The sequence below is a fragment of the Hylobates moloch genome, unplaced genomic scaffold, assembly GCF_009828535.3.
Source record: "Hylobates moloch isolate HMO894 unplaced genomic scaffold, HMol_V3 SCAFFOLD_2, whole genome shotgun sequence".
Lineage (NCBI taxonomy): Eukaryota > Metazoa > Chordata > Mammalia > Primates > Hylobatidae > Hylobates > Hylobates moloch.
This window is the reverse complement of record NW_026652277.1, coordinates 44,571,964-44,592,168: the sequence shown is the minus strand read 5'-3', so window position 1 is coordinate 44,592,168 and position 20,205 is coordinate 44,571,964. Positions and strand designations below refer to the sequence as shown.

The 20,205-nt window shown below is 39.1% G+C and overlaps 1 protein-coding gene across 1 annotated transcript in view; it reads left to right on the top strand.

Moving 5' to 3' along the window:
- Window positions 1-18,798, top strand: part of PKD2 (polycystin 2, transient receptor potential cation channel) — a 70,755-nt gene extending 51,957 nt beyond the window's left edge. The window contains exons 10-15 of the mRNA XM_032143097.2: window positions 2,887-2,985; window positions 6,402-6,523; window positions 6,790-6,907; window positions 8,934-9,097; window positions 15,829-15,976; window positions 16,471-18,798. Coding sequence (XP_031998988.1) covers window positions 2,887-2,985; window positions 6,402-6,523; window positions 6,790-6,907; window positions 8,934-9,097; window positions 15,829-15,976; window positions 16,471-16,707 — 888 coding nt within the window. The 3' untranslated portion in view covers window positions 16,708-18,798. The remainder of the gene's footprint in view (window positions 1-2,886; window positions 2,986-6,401; window positions 6,524-6,789; window positions 6,908-8,933; window positions 9,098-15,828; window positions 15,977-16,470) is intronic.
- The last annotated feature ends 1,407 nt before the right edge of the window (window positions 18,799-20,205 follow it).

Below are 20,205 nucleotides of genomic sequence, written 5' to 3'. Positions count from 1 at the left end.
AAAGATCCCTTGAGGAAGGTTAAGTGATCACATTTTCAGTAATTCAGTGTAATAACTCTAAAGTCAGTCCAGGTATTACTGGTTAAGTGTATGGTATTTATCGATGGGGTATTAGATGTACTGTATTAATTTCCTATTTTTTAAAATTATTTTTTCTGGGGAGACACAGCCTCTGGTGTAAAACAAAGGTGTGTTCCCTAGCTGTACTTTAACAGGGCTGAAAACGTCAGGAATATCATTCGAGTTCATATGTATCTTGCTGTTTGCATGGATTATGGCTCATTTTTAAACTTACACCTCTTAAGCTTCTTCTTCCTATCATATATTAAAGAAAACAATGGAGAGAGAATAAGCCTCTGTTACTCTACCATTGATAGTACTTTGGATTCTAGAGTACCTGAATCTGTAAGAAGGCAAAAACCAGGAATTGAGAGTCCTGCACCTGACCCTTCAGTTGATCTCAGGCCACCTAGTTTTCTCCGTTTATCAATCTGCCAAACAAAGGATGGATAGAGTCGTGGCAACTGGAAAGGCTCAAATATGGAATTGTTTGAATGTGGTCCTTTAGTAGGCAGCCATCTTACCAGATCTAGAGTATTCAGTCATCTTACCAGATCAGTCACCAGAACATGAAAAGAAGCTCTTAGTTTCTATCTTTATACTAAAATTGTTTTTTGTACGACTGCACAAAAAAGAATTGCTCTTCTTGCACCTCCCAGAGATATAGATGGATAGATACATACATACATACATACATACATACATAGACACATACATAGATAGAAGTCTACTTTCAATACAAACCCGTCTTTTAAAGAAATGACAAGCTGAGCATAGGGTTGGCCACCTTTCTGAGCTGATTGCCTGGTATTAGTTTATTGCCCCTGTTTAACAAGAAGGCATAGTGTTATGAAGTGGCTCAGCTGAACCAGGATAACCCCACTCTTCCCCCACATCAACAGGAAAGACATCCTGGTGCAGATGTCCATCTGATAATTCAGGGAACCTCGGGAGACAGGATGGAGAGGAGGGTGAGCTAGCTTCCTCTTCCCACACCTTCAAGAGCCTTTCTCAAGCACTTTCTATTTTTTGAAATCTCTTTAGAGGTCCCAGACTTTGATCCGTTTCAATTAAGGTATTGGCAGGCGTTAGTTAACAGCCACTTGGAAGCAAAAATAGAACATTAGATCCCTGAGTTGGAAGAGAGAAGGCAGAAGATGTTACTTGGACTGCAATTATCTGCACTTGGAATTGAGCATTTAGTCAAAAACTTATATGTATTCTATATTCTATTCTCGTTTCTGCTACAGAATTGTAAACAATATTCTTCCTTAATACAGAGATTCATAGCCCACTAAAATAAAAGTGTTCTCATTTGTTCATTTTTCAATCATTTAGTAAATATTTACTAAGCCACTATATCCGTATATATATATTATATATACTGTATAATACACACTGTAGTGTTTTTTGTGGATTGTGTACTACGAGGTAGTATGTTAGATACTGCCAGTACCGGGGTAAGGAAAACAGCCTGATTCGGTCCTTACGAAGATTCCGCAGACTTTTGGGGAAAACAGACATTATCAAATAGAAATACTTGCAAACCACAGTTATGTGTTAAAAAGGAAAAACGAAGAGCATGTAAAAAAAAAAGTGGGGGTAGGGGACCTGTCTCCTGGATACAGTGCTTCAAGAAAGTCTGTTGTTGGAAATGCAAACCATTACTACTGTGGAAGGGAAAGGTCAGAAAAATGAACTCACCATTACCGAATAATAATAGTAGTTATCAATTAGGTAGCACTTACCTGCATCAGGACCTGTCCCGAGCACTTTACATAGATTGTCTCACTAACCAGCCCAACAAATATGTAAGGGAGATACTATTATTTTTCCCCTTTTATTAATGTAAAACAAATAATTACTTAAAATTAGACTTAGAAAAATAGAGCAACAATCTTAGCAGTGCTAGGACTGAAATCCAAGTTTGCTTGACTCCAAAGTCTATCTCTCTTCCAGAAACTTTTTCTTTACTATCTCCCTACTAGGCCTGCTTATCCCTATTTGCAACAGCCTTTTAAACTCTTTAAAAATGTGTCCTGTAAATTTCATATATGATTATACAAAAAAACTTGGAATAAGCATACAATTCTACTTATCTGTGTTAATCGTTGAAATTTGAAGAGCTTTTTAGAATTCTATACCCTCCAGTAGTGTATGTAAAAGTTTCTAAATATAGAGAACATAGATAAGCAAAAATAATATTAAATAAAATAATCTCACCATTCATAGGTAAATATACTAATATTTTGTTGTATTTTATTCTTGTTTCTTTTCACAAAGTATATCACAACATTTTTCCTGTGTCATGACTTAACAGAGAAAATAATCTTCCCAAAACATGTGGCAGCAAAACTATTAATTTATGACATCAGGCCGGGCACAGTAGCTCATGCCTGCAATCCCAGCACTTTGGGAAGCCGAGGCGGGCAGATCACTTGAGGCCGGGAGTTTGAGACCAGCCTGGCCAACATGGTGAAACTCCGTCTCTACTAAAAATACAACAGTTAGCCAGGCGTAGTGGCACATGCCTGTAATCCCAGCTACTCAGGAGGCTGAGACTCAAGAATTGCTTGAACTCAGGAGGCAGAGGTTGCAGTAAGCTGAGATTGCACTCCTGCACTCCAGCCTGGGCAACACAGTGAGACTCTGTCTCAAAAAAAAATTTTTTTTAATAAATAAATAATAAATTTATGTCTCCATAAAGCACTCAGATTAGGAAAAAAAGGATAAACAAAAAGGCATGTGTCAATTTTTTGATTGATGTTTCCAAATTATATTTATGTTTCCTCCTTTAATTTTTGCTCTCCTTTCATTTACAAACAGAATATGTTTTTGGCCATCATCAATGATACTTACTCTGAAGTGAAATCTGACTTGGCACAGCAGAAAGCTGAAATGGAACTCTCAGATCTTATCAGAAAGGTAGGAAAAGACTTAATTCTCAGAATTCTTCTGTTTCTGACATAAAATGAGCATTGTTTCACCCAGATTTTCAAATCAACATTGATCCATTGAAATTGTTTGAAATAAAGAATACATCTTTTCTTTACTATACATCTTTACTATACATCTTTACTATACATCTCTACATTTCAGAAATAATTTAAATGTTCCCTATCTTGGAGTCTTGATGGATATAATGCTATCTTGAATTTTAATTCTGGGAATCCTTTTATGCCCTGGAATTAAATTCTCAACAATCTTTTGACACTTTAAGAGCTGAGCTGAAGGTTCATCACCTTTATTATTTTGACGTCTCCTCTGGCTGGCTGTCACTTCAGGATCCTGAGTTGAGAATAAACTAGAAGGGAAGATTATATAAAGGGATTTCCACCTCTTCTATCTCAGTTACCATTTTAAAAAAATAAAAAGTTTTAGAGGAAAATACTTAGTAGTTCACCCTTTACCCTTGACCTTCCACGGCAGTTTTAAAATAAGCAAAGGAAAAGATTCATGAATTCAGGCCATAGCCTGGGGCCTGAGAACTTTTACTTATGCACCTTCTCAGGAAGGGTTTCATTGTTAAATAGAAGGGCAGGACAGGAAAGTTGGGCCCTTTGTTCTTCTCAATGTAACTGCTTTATCTGGTTTAAAGTATAAAATGTTTACAACAACAAATAGCCACATTTAAAATACACAGTTTGTTTCCCAACATCATTTTGCTAAGTCATAGTGGCTCCTTAACTGTAATTGTTTTTATCAGTCCAAGCCTTAGGATTACGTTATCTATGATACATGTTATAATAGAAAACTTAAGTCTCTTAAAACCAAGTCCTTGGGATGGGACCTAAGATTCACATTATCTTGATTCTGCATAACAGTTGCTTACATTTTAGCAAATCTCCAGTGTGTATGCAAGCACTCCTCACTTGGCACAATTCTGATACACACAAACTTCGGTTACCCCAGTTTTGTTATTTAACACCACCTTCAACAACACAGTTCAAATTTCAGTTATCATAGTATATTAACTCTGAGTAACAGCACAAAGTACAAACTCCACTGCTGGCTCTTCAGTATATAGATCGGTTAGCTGAGTAACAGATGTGCAGGCTGAGCAGGCTCACTGGCCAGTCATGACCCTATTTTCAGTCTGTTACTAATTGGTCACTGAACATCTGCTATCCAATTCACAAACAAAGAAAGCATCTAGTGTTGCTTCCTTGTGTTCCAGTAATAAGCCCATGTGACATTTTACAAAAATGGTTAATTGAAAAAGAGGATGGGTGCAGTGACTCACGCATGTTGGAAGGCCAAGGCGGATGGATCACCTGAGGTCAGGAGTTCAAGACCAGCCTGGCTAACATGGTGAAATCCCATCTCTACTAAAAATACAAAATTAGCTGGGTGTGGTGGCAGATGTCTGTAATCCCAGCTACTGGGGAGGCTGAGGCAGGAGAATCGCTTGCACCTAGGAGGCAGAGGTTGCAGTGAGCCGAGATCATGCCATTGCACTCCAGCCTGGGTAACAAGAGCGAAACTCCGTCTCAAAAAAAAAAGAAAAGAAAAGAAAAAGAGAATGGGCTAGCAAAGAAATGAAAAATGGTAACCCTGGAAGTGAAATTCAAAACAGAGTAATGGATTTATAGAAGAAATAGCTCAGTGAAGAAGAAACGGGAGTGTTGACACTGCGATCATTCAAGAGATCCAGATACAGAGCCAGAAGAACTTAGGGCAGGTCTATCAACTTAAATGAGGAAAATAGCTGTGATAAAATGGATGAAGATGTCTTGAGGAAATGATGCCTGCCAAAAACTTCACATTAAGGGAACCCTTATTAGACATATTTCACAATAATGAAAGTACAAAAGAAAAAATGTTGGGGCTGGACACGGTGGCTTACTCCTGTAATCCCAGCACTTTGAGAGGCCAAGGTGGGTGGATCACTTGAGGCCAGGAAGTCGAGACAAGCCTGATCAACATGGTGAAATCCCGTCTCTATTAAAAATACAAAAATTAGCCAGACATGATGGTGCACACCTGTAATTCCAGCTACTCGAGTGCCTGAGGCACGAGAATTGCTTGAACCAGGGAGGCGGAGGTTGCAGTAAGCTGAGATGGCACCACTGCAATCCAGCCAGGTGACAGAGTAAGACTGTGTCTCAAAAATAAAAAAACGAAAAGAAAAATATGTTGGAAGCTGATCCACATTTAAGAAGGAATATGACCATTCACTAATGCGTAGAAAAGAAGTTCACTCCACACTGTAAAGTGTACAGTGTAATATTACACAATGAAAACAAGGCAAGTGCTGTTTAAACTACTGTGGATTCATTTTTTTACAAAGAAATAAAACACTTTAGTTTTTAATGTTTCTAATGTTTTACATTTTAGTGTATTAAATCAATGTTAGTTTTCTTCTTTTTTAAGCTCCCTATACATTTATAACTGACACTAAGGGAGTGTTTAATGTTTTGATTAAAAGTTGTAAAGATCACAGAACAATTGTAATTCTTCCCACTGATTATTCAGATCATTTTGCACAATTTCAGCTTGCATGGTCACTTACAATGCTGCACTATGTGCAAAGCAAGGTCAGGTCTAAAGTTTGCTAGTGAAAAATCCTCGGCCAGGGGCAGTGGCTCACGCCTGTAATCCTAGCACTTTGGGAGGCGAGGCAGGCAGATCGCTTGAGCTCAGGAGTTCAACACCAGCCTGGGCAACATGGTGAGACCCTGTCTCTACAAAAAAAAAAAAAAAAATAGCAAGGCGTGGTGACTCGCACCTATAGTCCCAGCTACTTGTTGAGGGCTGAGTTGGGAAAATCACTTGAGCTCAGGAGATCGAGGCTGCAGTGAGCCAGAATCACGCCACTGCACTCCTGCCTGGGTGACAAAGTAAGACCCTGTCTCAAAAAAGGGAAAATCCTCATCTACATTTCACTGGGTTTTTTGTTTTGTTTGTTTGTTTGTTTGTTTATACACACTTAGGGAAATTACTGTCTAGGAGATAGATAATATAAAAAATTAAGATGCAGTTCATGATTCAGGTTTCTTGGTATTCCTATGAACTGTTGCACAGTCCTTTATGCTCTGAGGCAGACAGCTATAGCATATATAGTAATTTTTGTTTCTATCACATAAACTTGAATACACATATGAGTAAAAGACCCTTAGTTCTTCATGACTTACTGAAAGACCCTGACTTTTTCCATGTAACTCTTCCACAAGTGTTTTATGGAAAACTGGATACATTAATTATCCATTGATCCAGCACATACTTGTTGAATGGCCAGTGTATACCAGGTTTATAGTAGTTACTACTGTGAATGGAAAGTAAAACAAATGCAAAAGGAGAATACACTAAACCAAGTCTTTTATTTTTTCTCTCTCTGATAGGGCTACCATAAAGCTTTGGTCAAACTAAAACTGAAAAAAAATACTGTGGATGACATTTCAGAGAGTCTGCGGCAAGGAGGAGGCAAGTTAAACTTTGATGAACTTCGACAAGATCTCAAAGGGTGAGAATCATGCTTCCTGAGGTTCTGAAAAATTCCTGCTTCTAAAGATAAATTCCTGGTGATAAGAGTATTTCTAGCCTAAGGGCTCATACAGATACATATATTTTTTTTTGTATCAGAGGCAGGTATCTTTCTGGAACATGTTATAAGAGGAAAACTTGCCCCCATTTGGCGATTTCTCCTTTCCTCCTGCATTTTGATGTCTGTGTTTAGGGTGAACTGGGTACAAGGAATGATTTTTATCTGTATCCTCTCTCTAATTTCAGGAAGGGCCATACTGATGCAGAGATTGAGGCAATATTCACAAAGTACGACCAAGATGGAGACCAAGAACTGACCGAACATGAACATCAGCAGATGAGAGACGACTTGGAGAAAGAGAGGGTGGGTCTGGTTTAGGAGAACCGGATTTGATTTGGTACCTACAACACCACAGATGTATCAAACACTGTAGAAGCAGTGGGTTATTGAGTCTCTTGCCCAGCCCCCACCTCTCTCTCTCTCTCTCTCCCTCTCTCTCTCTCAGTCGGTTTATGTGTTAGTACCCTGTTTATTCCAGAAAGAATATATAACGCAATTATGTATAAAAATGGATGGTTAGCATGATATTAAAAAGTCAAAATGAAAAGCAAGCAAAACAAAAGTAAAAATAATAGATTATTAATGAAGCTTAAAAATGCATTCATAAAAACACATATGCTTATTAAGATTGGGCTACAAATTGGGCCCTAAGCTTGCTGGTAATCAGCTTGAAAAGAGAAGCCTGATTAGCTGCAGAGTCCACAATGTCTGTGAGAGTGAAGAAAGCAAAAAAGGACTTAGCAAGAGATGTGAAATTATTCTGGTTAGTTAGTAGCTATTTAAATTGTTAACTTTTTTTTCTTTTTTTCTGAGATAAGAGTCTCGCTCTGCCTCCCAGGCTGGAGTGCAGTGGCGCAATCGCTACTCACTGCAACCTCCGCCTCCCGGGTTCAAGCGATTCTCTTGCCTCAGCCTCCCAAGTAGCTAGGACTACAGGCGCACACCATCATGCCCGGCTAATTTTTCTATTTGTAGTAGACACGGGGTTTCACCACGTTGGTCTCAAACTCCTGACTGCAAGCAATCTGCCCACCTTGGCCTCCCAAAGTGGTGGTATTACAGGCGGTAGCCACCGTGCCTTTTCCAAATTATTAACATTTATAATAAAATTAGCAGCCTCCTTCCATTTGAATACTTTTTACAAAATAGTTAAAAGTAAACATAAGTGGGCTTTTATAGTCAGAAAAAAAAATTCAAAGCTTTACCATTAACTTTCAAAAATAAATGGTTAAACAGCAACAACAAAAATCTGTGGTAACTGAGGTACAGAGAACACAGATAAATGTTATTACAAAAGCCACTTTCCTATGAGAAGTCTAGGACAGTGGTTTCTAAATGCCACTCCATAGAACAGTGCTAGTAGGTGACAGACTTCTCCAGTCACAGTGAAATTTAAGCATAAAGGAAATGAGGAAAATTTTTGCAAGGCTCTATTTAGACAAAGTTCTTATTCTGACATTACATCCTTCCTACTTTGGAGCTGTTGAATGTATTATCTTTTATGAAAAGAAGGTGATACAGGTTGAGCATCCCTAACCCAAATATGTGAGTCTGAAATGCTCCAAAACCTAAACCTTCCTGAGCACAGACGTGATACTCAAAGGTCGTGCTTAAAGGAAATGCTCTCACTGGAGCAGTTTGGATTTGGGGTTTTCAGATTAGGGATGCTGAACCAGTAAGTATAATGCAAACATTCCAAAATATTCTTGAAAATCCCAAATCCAAAACACCTCTGGTCCCAAGCATTTCAAATAAGGGATACTCAACCTCTAATATATTTCTTCATTTCTTTATTTATTTTATTATTATTTTAAGATGGCTCATGGCCCACTGCAGCCTCAAACTCCTAGGCTCAAGTGATCTTCCGACCTCAACCTCCCAGGTAGCTCAGGTAGCTGGGACTGCAGGCGTGCATCACCATGCCTGGCTAATTTTTAAAAATTTTTTTGTGGAGGCAGAGTCTCACCTTGCTGCCCAGGCCAGTCTCGAACTCCTGGCTTCAAGCAGCCCTCCTGCCTCAGCCTCCCAAAGTATTAGGATTACAGGTGTGACCACTATGCCTGGCCCGTATGTCTTCATTTAGTTTTTTTCTTTGCCTGCTGTGTTTTTAATGTTCTTTCTTGTTCAAACAAAAAGTTGGCTATTCCTTGCTGTTAGTTAAATTTGCCAATCTATGAAACTGAAAAATGCAGGAACCCCAGCCTGGTGTTAAATACAAAGAAATCCCAGGTAAATGCATGCACCCAGTTCCTGCTTGCCCAAGTCCTTGGTGAGGCTTCTGTGGGGTCTCAGTGTTCTGCTCCTCACTCAGTGACCCCTTGTTTTTCAGGAGGACCTGGATTTGGATCACAGTTCTTTACCACGTCCCATGAGCAGCCGAAGTTTCCCTCGAAGCCTGGATGACTCTGAGGAGGATGACGATGAAGATAGTGGACATAGCTCCAGAAGGAGGGGAAGCATTTCTAGTGGCGTTTCTTACGAAGAGTTTCAAGTGTAAGTATAAATGAATTGGCAGAATTTGTGTTGACAAGAGTCCACATGAGACCAGGCAGTTTCCCTCATCTCTCTGAATTCACTCCTTTCCATTACTAATCATCCAGCTTTTAAAAATAACTTGTACTGGCCGGACGCAGTGGCTCACGCCTGTAATCTCACCACTTTGGGAGGCCAAGGTGGGCAGGTCATGAGGTCAGAAGTTCGAGACGAGCCTGGCCAACATAGTGAAACCCCATCTCTACTAAAAATACAAAAAATTAGCTGGGCGTGGTAGTGGGCACCTGTAATCCTAACTACTTGGGAGGCTGAGGCAAGAGAATTGCTTGAACCCAGGAGGCGGAGGTTACAGCGAGCTGAGATCGTGCCACTGCACGCCAGCCCGGGCGACAGTGCCAGACTCTGTCTCGAAAAAAAAAGCACTTGCCGATTGGTGTTTTTTCTCTTACGTAATATGTTTACTATAGGAATTAGCAAATAAGAGCAAAAGAAAACATTAACATTTCCCATATTTCTACCAATGAAAAATGTTTATTGGGTGTTTGTGTCTCTATTTGCATGTGTTTATCAATGTTTCTATATATTTTTATGGCCTAACATATGGTTCATCCTGAAGAATGTTCCTTGTGCATTTGAGAAGAATGAATACTCTGCTGTTGTTGAATGGAGTGTTCTGTAGATGTTTGTTAGGTCTAGTTTGTTTATAGTTTTATGCAGATCTCCCATTTCCTGGTTGATCTTCTGCCTAGATGTGGTATTCATGTTTGAAAGTGGGGTATTAAAGTCTCCAAATATTATTAGTTGGAGTTCATCCCTTCAATTCTGTAAGGTTTTGCTTTGTGTATTTTGGAACTCTGTTGTTGGGTGCATACATATTTATAACTAGTATATTTTCCTAATATATTGACCCTATTTTCTCTCTCAACTTGATGAGGCTAAAGAAAAAAAAGAATTGACCCTGTTTTCATTACAAGATGTTATCCACTTTATCTCTAGTAAAATTCTTTGTTTTAAGTATTTTTTGTTTGATATTACTGTAACCACTCCAGCTTTCTTTTGGTTGCTGTTTGCATGATAAATCTTTTTCCATCCTTTTACTTTAAACTTATTTATATCTTTGAGTCTAAAGTATGTCTCTCCTGTAGACGGCATATAATTAGATCTTATCTTTTTATCCAGTTTGACAATTCTGTTTTTGATTAGATTGCTTAATCCATTCATTTCATGTTATCATTGATATAGTCGATTTCTGTCTACTATTTTATTTTTTGTTTTCTAGCTTACTTTTTTTTGTTCCTCTTCACTGCTTTCTTGTACATTAAGTGAATATTTTCAAGTATAACATTTAAATTTTTTTAATGATTTTTCTTTTTTTTAGTCATTTTCCTAGGAGTTACTCTAAGACTTAGTTTATACAATTAACTTATGAAAAATTACTTCAGATATATATTAACTGAATCTAGTGAGATATAGAAATATCATTTCTATTTAGCTTTTTTCCTCTTCCCTCTTTTTGTGCTATATATTCATCTGTCTATATGTATATATAGTCATCTACATATGTTGCAAATCACATTGTTAGAACAATACTACATTTTTATAACACATTGTGTAATATATAGTATATAATTTTATATCTCTTAATGAAGCTGAGAGAAGAGAAAGTATATATTTATAAATTTGTATATTAACCTACTTTTTTACCATTTCTAATTCTCTTCTTTTGCTCCTCTGGATTCAAGTTATCATCTGTCGTCATTCTCTTTCTCCGATACAGCTTTGCTACTGCCTACCTCCTATTATTGTCAAATATATTACATTTCTATTATAGACCTTCAGATCCAACTATGTACATATTTTTACACAACTGCTTTTTAAATCAGTTAAGGAACAAAAGGAGAAATACACATATATACTATATTTTATACCTACGCAGTTATCTTTACCAGTGTTCTTTGTCTTTTCATGTGGATTCTGATTACTATCTGGAGTCACTTGCTTTCAGTGTAAGGAATTTCCTTTAGTATTTTTTGTAAAGTAGGTTTGCTAGCAATGAGTTCTTTCATTTTTTGTTTACCTGAGAATGTTTTTCTTTCTCCTTCATTTCCTCTGGCTTGTATTGTTTCTGATGAGAAGACAGCTGCTAATTTTACTGTGGTCCCCTTGTACATGATGACTCAATTTTCTCTCACCGCTTTCAAGATTTTTTTGGTTTTGTCTTTCAGTATTTTTACTATGATACGTCTGGGTGTAAATCTCTGAGTTCATCCTACTTGGAAAGTGTTTTTTCTGCTTCTTTCACTTTCTCTTCTTCTTTGGGACCCGCATTATGCATATGCTTAAGGGTATCACGTATTTCTCTTAGGCTCTGTTCATTTGTCATCATTTTTTTTCCCTCGCTGTTCTTCAGAGTGCATAGTCTGTATTGATCTATCTTCAAGTTCACTGACTTGTTCTTCTGTCAGCTTGCTCAAATCTCTGTTGAGCTCCTCTAGTTATTTGTTTATTTATATATATATATATAGAGAGAGAGAGAGAGACAGGGTCTCACTCCATCACCCAGGCTGGAGTACAGTGGTGTAATCATGGCTCTCTACAGCCTGAACACCTGGACTTAAATGATCCTCCTGCCTCAACCTCCCAAGTAGCTAGGACTACAGGCACATGCTGCCATGGCTGGCTAATTTTTTTAAAAAAATTTGTAGGAATGGCATCTTGTTATGTTGCCCAGGTTGGTCTCAAACTCCTGGCCTCAAGTGATCCTCCCGCCTCGGCCTCCCAAAGTGCTGAGATCACAGGTATGAGCCACCACACTTAGCCTGAATTTTTTATTTATTATACTTTTCAACTCCAGAATTTCTATTTGGTTCTTTTTAGCAATCTCTGTCTCTTTATTCTGTATTTGATGATATCCTGTATTTGATAAGACAATGTCATCATAACTTCCTTTTTTTTTTTTTTTTTTTTTTTTTTAAGAAATAGGTTCTCTCTCTGTCACCCAGGCTAGAGTGCAGTGGCATGATCCTAGCTCACTGCAGCCTCAAACTCCTGAACTCAAGCAATCCTCCCACCTCAGCCTCCCAAGTACCTGACACTACAGGCATGAGCCACTGTACCCAGCTGATTTTTATTTTTTGTAGAGATGGGGTCTAAGTTGCCCAGGCTGGTCTCAAACTCCTAGGCTCAAGTGATCCTCCCTTCTCAGGCTCCCAAAGTGCTGGGGTTACAGGCATCAGCCACTGGACCCAGCCTCCTTTATTTCTTTAACCATGGTGGGGTTTTTTATTATTTGTTTGTTTGTTTTAACCTGTTTGAATATATTTATAATAGGTACCTTCAGGTCTTTGTCTGCTAAGTCTGACATCTGGGCCCTCTTAAAGACAGTTTCAGTTGTCTTTTTTTTTCTTCTTGTGTATGGGAACATTTTCCTGTTTTTTTGTTTTGTTTTTTGTTGTTGTTTTGTTGTTGTTGTTGTTGTTGTTGTTGTTGTTAAAGGTTGGACATGTTAGATAATATATTGTAGGAACTCTGGATAGTGATTCCCTTTCCTCCCCAAGACTTGTTTTTATTGCTCTTTGCTTGTTTACTTTTTCATACAGTCTGTTTCCCCACAGTGTCTGCCTCTGACTTTATTCCTTAGAGGGCACAGCTGTGGCCATATATGTCGTCACTCTGGGAAGACAGTGGTTTTAGCAGGGTGCTCATTAACTTTCTCTGACCTCTTTGTTATATCCTGCCTCTGTGGGTATTTGACCCAGTTATTACATTTCATTGTTTACTGATTGGTCTATTGTTTTCCAAAATGCCTTGGGATATAATTTGCTCCACAGTCTGATCCACTTAAATTTAGGCCTCTTTGCAGGGCTAGTTTTAGAGGCCAGTTTTTTTTGTTTTTTTTTTTTTTTTTTTGAGACAGAGTCTCATTCTGTTGCCCAGGCTGGAAGGTAGTGGTGCAATCTCAGCTCACTGCAGCCTCAACCTCTCAGGCTCAAGCAATCTTCCCACCTCAGCTTCTCAAGTAGCTAGGACTACAGGTGCACACCACCATGCCTGGTTAATTTTTGTATTTTTTATAGAGATGGGGTTTTATCATGTTGCACTGGCTGGTCTCAAACTCCTGAGTTCAAGCAGCCCACCCACCTCAGCCTCACAAAGGGCTGGGATTACAGATATGCACCACCACGCCTGGCCCTTGAGGCCAGTCTTTAACTGTCTTCTTAGCTGTCTCTTTCCCTGGTTCTCTCTGGTGAACTAGCTGGTAATTTGTTTATCTCATGAGGCTACCAGATTCCTCTTAAATGCTTATCCCCACAATCTCCATTGTTTTCAAGAGCATCCTTAGTCTTTAATTTCCTCACACTTTGTTCCAAATAAAGTCTGTTCACTTGAGAAGAGTTCTATATTCCTATGACCTGTGTCTCCCCATGAGCAAAACTGTGCTACTGCTTTACAGAGCCAGGGACAGTGGCCCACCTCTCTGTGACATCCTGCTTTATGAACAAGTCACTGGGCTCAGATGGCAGTCTCTGATTTTCTCACCTTGCTTCTTCTGGCATGGAAACTCCACCCTACAGGTGGGAACTGAGTGGAAGAAGAGAGCCCCATTCCCCTTAGCCACTCTTAACAGGATTAGAACCTCTGCAACATGCATTTAAGAATGGGAACAGGCTGGGCACAGTGGCTCACGCCTGTAATCCTAGCACTTTGGGAGGTCAAGGCAGGAGGATTGCTTGAGCCAGGAGTTCAGGACCAGCCTGTGCAACATGGTGAGACGCTCATCTCTACAAGAAATAGAAAAATTAACTGGGTTGGTTGTGCATACCTGTAATCCCAGCTACTCGGGAGCCTGAAGTGGGAGGATTGCTTGAACCTGGAGGCAGAGGTTGCAGTGAGTCAAGATTACACCATTGCACTCCAGCCTGGGCAACAGAGTGAGACTCTGTCTCAAAAAAAAAAAAAAAAGAAAAGAGTAGGAATATTGAGGCTGGGCATGGTGGCTCATGCCTGTAATCCTAGCACTATGGGAGGCCAAGGCAGGAGTATCACTTGATGCTAGGAGTTCAAGACCAACCTGGGCAACATAGCAAGACTTTGTCTCTATTAAAAAAAAAAAAAAGCTTTAAAAAACTTTTTTAACAAGAGTGGGAAAGCCGGGCACAGTGGCTCACACCTGTAATCCCAGCACTTTGGAAGGCCTAGGCAGGCGGATCACCTGAGGTCAGGAGTTTGAGACCAGCCTGGCCAACCTGGGGAAACCCCACCTCTACTAAAAAAATACAGAAATTAGCTGGGCATGGTGGTGCACACCTGTAGTCCCAGCTACTCGGGAGGCTGAGGCAGGAGAATCACTTGAACCTACGAGGCAGAAGTTGCAAAGTTGCAGTAAGCCAAGATCACGCCACTGCACTCCAGCCTGGGTGACAGAGCAAGACTCTGTCTCAAAAAAAAAAAAAAGAATGGAAATGTTAGGATGAGAAATGCTGGCAGCCTGCCCCTCCCTGGGGATACTGTAGCCCTAGACTAGAAGTTGGGGGAGGAGGGAGCCCTGTGCTCTTAGCTGCACCCATGTGAAGTTGTGCTTCTATCACATGAGCTGGGGACAGGAGAGAAGGCTCAGATTATGGCTTCAGTGCCACAGAATCTCTTCATACTAAAATTTAGTAGATTTTCTTAAATAAATGCTTTTTCATTTGCTGTACACCCTTAAAAGTTTTTAGAAATTTTAAATATTTGAGTTTTAAAAAATAATTTTCAACAGTTACAGTTGTTTCACTAAAGAGAGAGTCTACAGAACCCTCTTGCCACCATTGCAGAGGCTGTCTTTGGCTTACAAGTTTTTAAAATATTTGTATATATTTTTTAAGTTCAAAATAATAGAATTGTAAGTGAACATGCTGTTTTCATACTGTTTTTCAAGCTTTATTTAATATGTTGTAAATCTGATTCTATTTTATTAAATAATCTGCCACAGTATAATGTCTGATGTCTCCTTAGAATTTTATTGTATGGATGAACAATGATTATTTAATTTCCTACCAATTGTTGGGTGTTGTTTGTTTGTTTGTTTGTTTGGAGACTGGGTCTCACTCTGTCACCCAGGCTGGAGTGCAGGAGTGTGGTGGAATGATCACGGCTCACTGCAGCCTCAACATCCCAAGGCTCAGGTGATCCTTCCACCTCAGCCTCCCAAGTAGCTGGGAGTACAGGCACCTGCCACCACGCCCACCTATTTTTTAGAGATGAAGTTTTGCCATCCTGCCCAGGCTGGCTCGAACTCCTGGCCTCAAGTGATCTGCACACTTCCACCTCCCAAAATGCCAGGATTACAGGCGTGAGCCATCATGTCCTACCCCCCCATCAATTGTTTGATGTAGCCATTTTTCAATGATCTGCGATTAAGAAGCAGCACTCTTTTACAGCCAAAAATTACACATATACTTCTATAAAATTTTCCTTTAGAAAATGTTCTAAAAATGGAATATCTAAATAAAGGGTTAGGCATACATTCTGAAGACTTCTGATACGTGCGGACTTGCAGGAAAGCTGTTTCAGTTAACACTGCCACCAGCGGCATCCGACAGTTTATCTGTAAAGCTTGAGACAACTTAGAAAGTGTTTCAAATGATTGTGTTGCTTAAGAAAAAAATCTTAGCACTTCCATTTGAAAAGCCAGTGGGGCTGAAAAGACAATGACAAGCACTTTGGCCCTCTGTACTGTGTTTTCCTTGCAGCCTAGTGAGACGAGTGGACCGGATGGAGCATTCCATCGGCAGCATAGTGTCCAAGATCGACGCCGTGATCGTGAAGCTAGAGATTATGGAGCGAGCCAAACTGAAGAGGAGGGAGGTGCTGGGAAGGCTGTTGGATGGGGTGGCCGAGGTCAGTAGTCATGAGCTGAAACACCACTGCTGAGATAGTGTTATTAATGAAACGTATGTTGGTGGCGGTTGTATTTGAAGTATTGAAGAAGAGTAAAAAAATTTACATTTATAGAAATTCACAATGATGTTTCCATTTACTCTCATTTTCAGATTTTTTTCTCTGAAACAGAAACACTCTTTCTGTAAAATACCTTTCTATAACACATCAAGGTAGTCATATTGTCTAACCCTTACGCTGAGATGTTTATCTTTCTCCGTAACTACAGATAAAATTATAATCTGGAGGTGTTACTTTCTTAATACTCCATATGCTAATGGTCCTGCCTTCACTGCAGGGTAGAATAAAGTGAAAAATTACTCCAGCAACTCTGTGATTTGCTATTATATGCTGTAAATCTCCAGCCTTACCAAACTACAGATTATTTGGTCCCTGGACTTCCTAAGGCATTTCCTTCTACTGCCCCCAACACGGGTTTCTTTTTCCCTTTTTAGGATGAAAGGCTGGGTCGTGACAGTGAAATCCATAGGGAACAGATGGAACGGCTAGTGCGTGAAGAGTTGGAACGCTGGGAATCCGATGATGCAGCTTCCCAGATCAGTCATGGTTTAGGCACGCCAGTGGGACTCAATGGTCAACCTCGCCCCAGAAGCTCCCGCCCATCTTCCTCCCAGTCTACAGAAGGCATGGAAGGTGCAGGTGGAAATGGGAGTTCTAATGTCCACGTATGATATGTGTGTTTTAGTATGTGTGTTTCTAATAAGTGAGGAAGCGGCTGTCCTGAATTGCTGTAACAAGCACACTATTTATATGCCCTGACCACCACAGGATGCTAGTCTTTGTGACCGATTGCTAATCTTCTGCACTTTAATTTATTTTATATAAACTTTACCCATGGTTCAGATTTTTTTTTTCTTTTTCTCATATAAGAAATCTAGGTATAAATATTGAGTACAGACAAAAGAATCTTCATGATATATATTGAGTGGTACGCCCAGTTGCCACCATGACTGAGTCTTCTCAGTTGACAATGAAGTAGCCTTTTAAAGCTAGAAAGCTGTCAAAGGGCTTCTGAGTTTCATTTCCAGTCACAAAAATCAGTATTGTTATTTTTTTCCAAGTGCGTGAAGGAAAATGGGGCATTCCTTTCCACTCTGGCATAGTTCATGAGCTTAATACATAGCTTTCTTTTAAGAAAGGGGCCTTTTATTTCAACTACCTTCCTGGGGTAAACTTTTCTAAAAGATAAAATGGAAAAGAACTCCAAATCATAGAATGGGTATGTAGTCATTATGATAGAATCTGTGTGAATGGTTAAGATGAATGTTAAATACTATGCTTTTTTGTAAGTTGATCATATCTAATGTCTATGGGACTAACTGTATCACTTAATTTTTACATTATTTTGGCTCTAATTTGAATAAGCTGAGTAAAACTACCAACGATCAGTTATAGGATAAAATGGCATCTCTAACCATAACACAGGAGGGAGCCCTAAGTTGTCACTCAGTTTAATTTCTTTTAGTGGTTAGTTTAGCATAAAGATTTATCTACATATTCTTTTTCCCATGTGGCTCTACTCATTTGCAACTGAATTTAATGTTATAACTAATCTAGTAAGACCAACTTACTAAATTTTTAGTATGCACTGAAAGTTTTTATCCAACAATTATGTTCATTTTAAGCACAATTTTAAGAAAGTTTTGAAATTCATAAAGCATTTGGTTTTAAACTATTTTGAGAATATAGTACTCAGTCAGGTATGACGGCTCACGCCTGTAATCCAGCATTTTGGGAGGCCGAGACAGGCGAATCACTTGAGCCCAGGAGTTCAAGACCAACTTGGGCAATGTGGCGAAACTCCATCTCTACAAAAAATGCAAAAATAAAAAATATAGTACTCAAGTATTCTTGATCCTGTGTTTCGAAACTAGAATTTGTAATCCAAATGGAGCTCAATCTAATAAAAAAGAGGTTTTGGTATTAAAAGTTCATACATTAGACAGTATCAGCCAAAATTTGAGTTAGCAACACTGTTTTCTTTATGAGAGGGTCTCACCCAAATTTATGGGGAGAAATCTATTTCTCAAAAAAAAAATCTTCTTTTACAGAAATGTTGAGTAAGATGACATTTTGAGAGCTAATAAGCAAAAGAGCATGCAGTGCTGTTGAATAACCCTCACTTGGAGAACCAAGATAATACTGCCGTTTAATGCTATATTTTAAATTCACAAGTTCATTTAACTGGTAGAATGTCAGTCCAATCTCCAATGAGAACACGAGCAAATAGACCTTTCCAGGTTGAAAGTGAAACATACTGGGTTTCTGTAAGTTTTTCCTCATGGCTTCATCTCTATCTTTACTTTCTCTTGAATATGCTACACAAAGTTCTTTATTACTACATACTAAAGTTTGCATTCCAGGGATATTGACTGTACGTATTTATGTATATGTACCATGTTGTTACATGTAAACAAACTTCAATTTGAAGTGCAGCTATTATGTGGTATCCATGTGTATCGACCATGTGCCATATATCAATTATGGTCACTAGAAAGTCTTTTTATGATACTTTTTATTGTACCGTTTTTCATTTCACTTGCAAAATTTTGCAGAATTCCTCCTTTCTACCCATAAATTACATATATTTTTCTTCTTTAGTCATGGAGAATTCCCCCCTCATCTCTTCCCTATTATCTTTCCCTGTGTACTGGTGTTATTAAAAAGATGTTACATATGCAAGTCTTTCTTGACAATCGAGAATGTTATTAATGTGTAATACTGAGCACTTTACTTCTTAATAAAAACTCGATATAGTAGCAGATGTGAGAGTTGTCTGTTTTCTAAGTAGTAACAGGTAATGTGCCTTTTATCATGAGACTTTGACTTTGAAAAAGGCACCTTCTCTATGTCCGAAAACATTAATTGGCATGTTTCTCTGTTTATTACACCAGCTACACAATTCAGGTACCCAGTTAGCCTTTAAGCACAGGGCTATCATTTATGGCATTTTTGCTTTTATTTTCCTGAAACGAAGATTCCAGGGCAGGTGGTTTGAGAGGTGTAGGCAATAGGGATAGTGGAGTGGGAAAGACGGGGAGAAGAAGAGAAGATGCCAGTAAAGGGTGTGTTGTCTAGCTGCATAACAGATAGGCTGCTGAAGCCTAATTCCTGTGGTAAAATGCTGAGAAACAGTGTAGGACAAACTAGAACAAACAATTCAGGCTTATCCCAGCTGAGGGGCCAGGACTTTGGTTGAAAGACCACTCTGGGAGAATGGTAGTAATTCCCTAGCACATCCAGTAGACAAAGCAGCCTTTGCTGGCTTCTGAGCAAGCCTGCAGGCAAAGAAATGCAGACACTGGTAGATGAAAACCAGCAGGCATACACTGAAGTGCCACACGGTCAAGGTGCCCACATTATACACTATGTATGATCACGCATTGTTCATTCCTAAGGGATTCCATCCCCTTAGAATACTACAAATGGGGCTCCGTGGAGTTGTGCCACATGGCGACTCTCTATGTAGACCACCCACAAAATGGAGAAGTTTAAAAGCGTAAAGAAAATAGCACTAGGCTAAGACTCCGGTCCCCACTCTATACTTCCTAGTCATGTGATTATGCCAAGACAACTGCTCCAGTTTCTCTAAGACTCTATTTCCTCATTTGTCAAATGGGAAAATCAATACTTGTCTCCCTCATAGGATTTTGCTTGTGCAGTAAGAATATATATATGTATGAAAGCTCTTTAAAGCTGAAATTTCCATTACAAATGGAAGGAGGTACTATGGTACCCAGCCCAGTGACTTGCTCAGCAAGTTACAATCTGTTGAATCAGCAAAAAGGAAAGGAATTCTTGACAACTGCAAATTTGAAAGATAAATAAAGGAGACTGATGTTGCGAAATGATAATACTTACTTAAGTCTTCTGTGTTTGTATTTTAAAATTGGGCTATTATTTGTACAGTTTTGTGTACTGCTTTTTCACTTCATATTGTATCATAAACATTCCATGAAACCCTGATTTCTTTTTTTTTTTTTTTTTTTTTTTTTGAGACGGAGTCTCGCTCTGTCGCCCAGGCTGGAGTGCAGTGGCGCAATCTCGGCTCACTGCAAGCTCCGCCTCCCGGGTTCACACCATTCTCCTGCCTCAGCCTCTCCGAGTAGCTGGGATTACAGGCGCCCGCCACCACGCCCGGCTAATTTTTTGTATTTTTAGTAGAGACG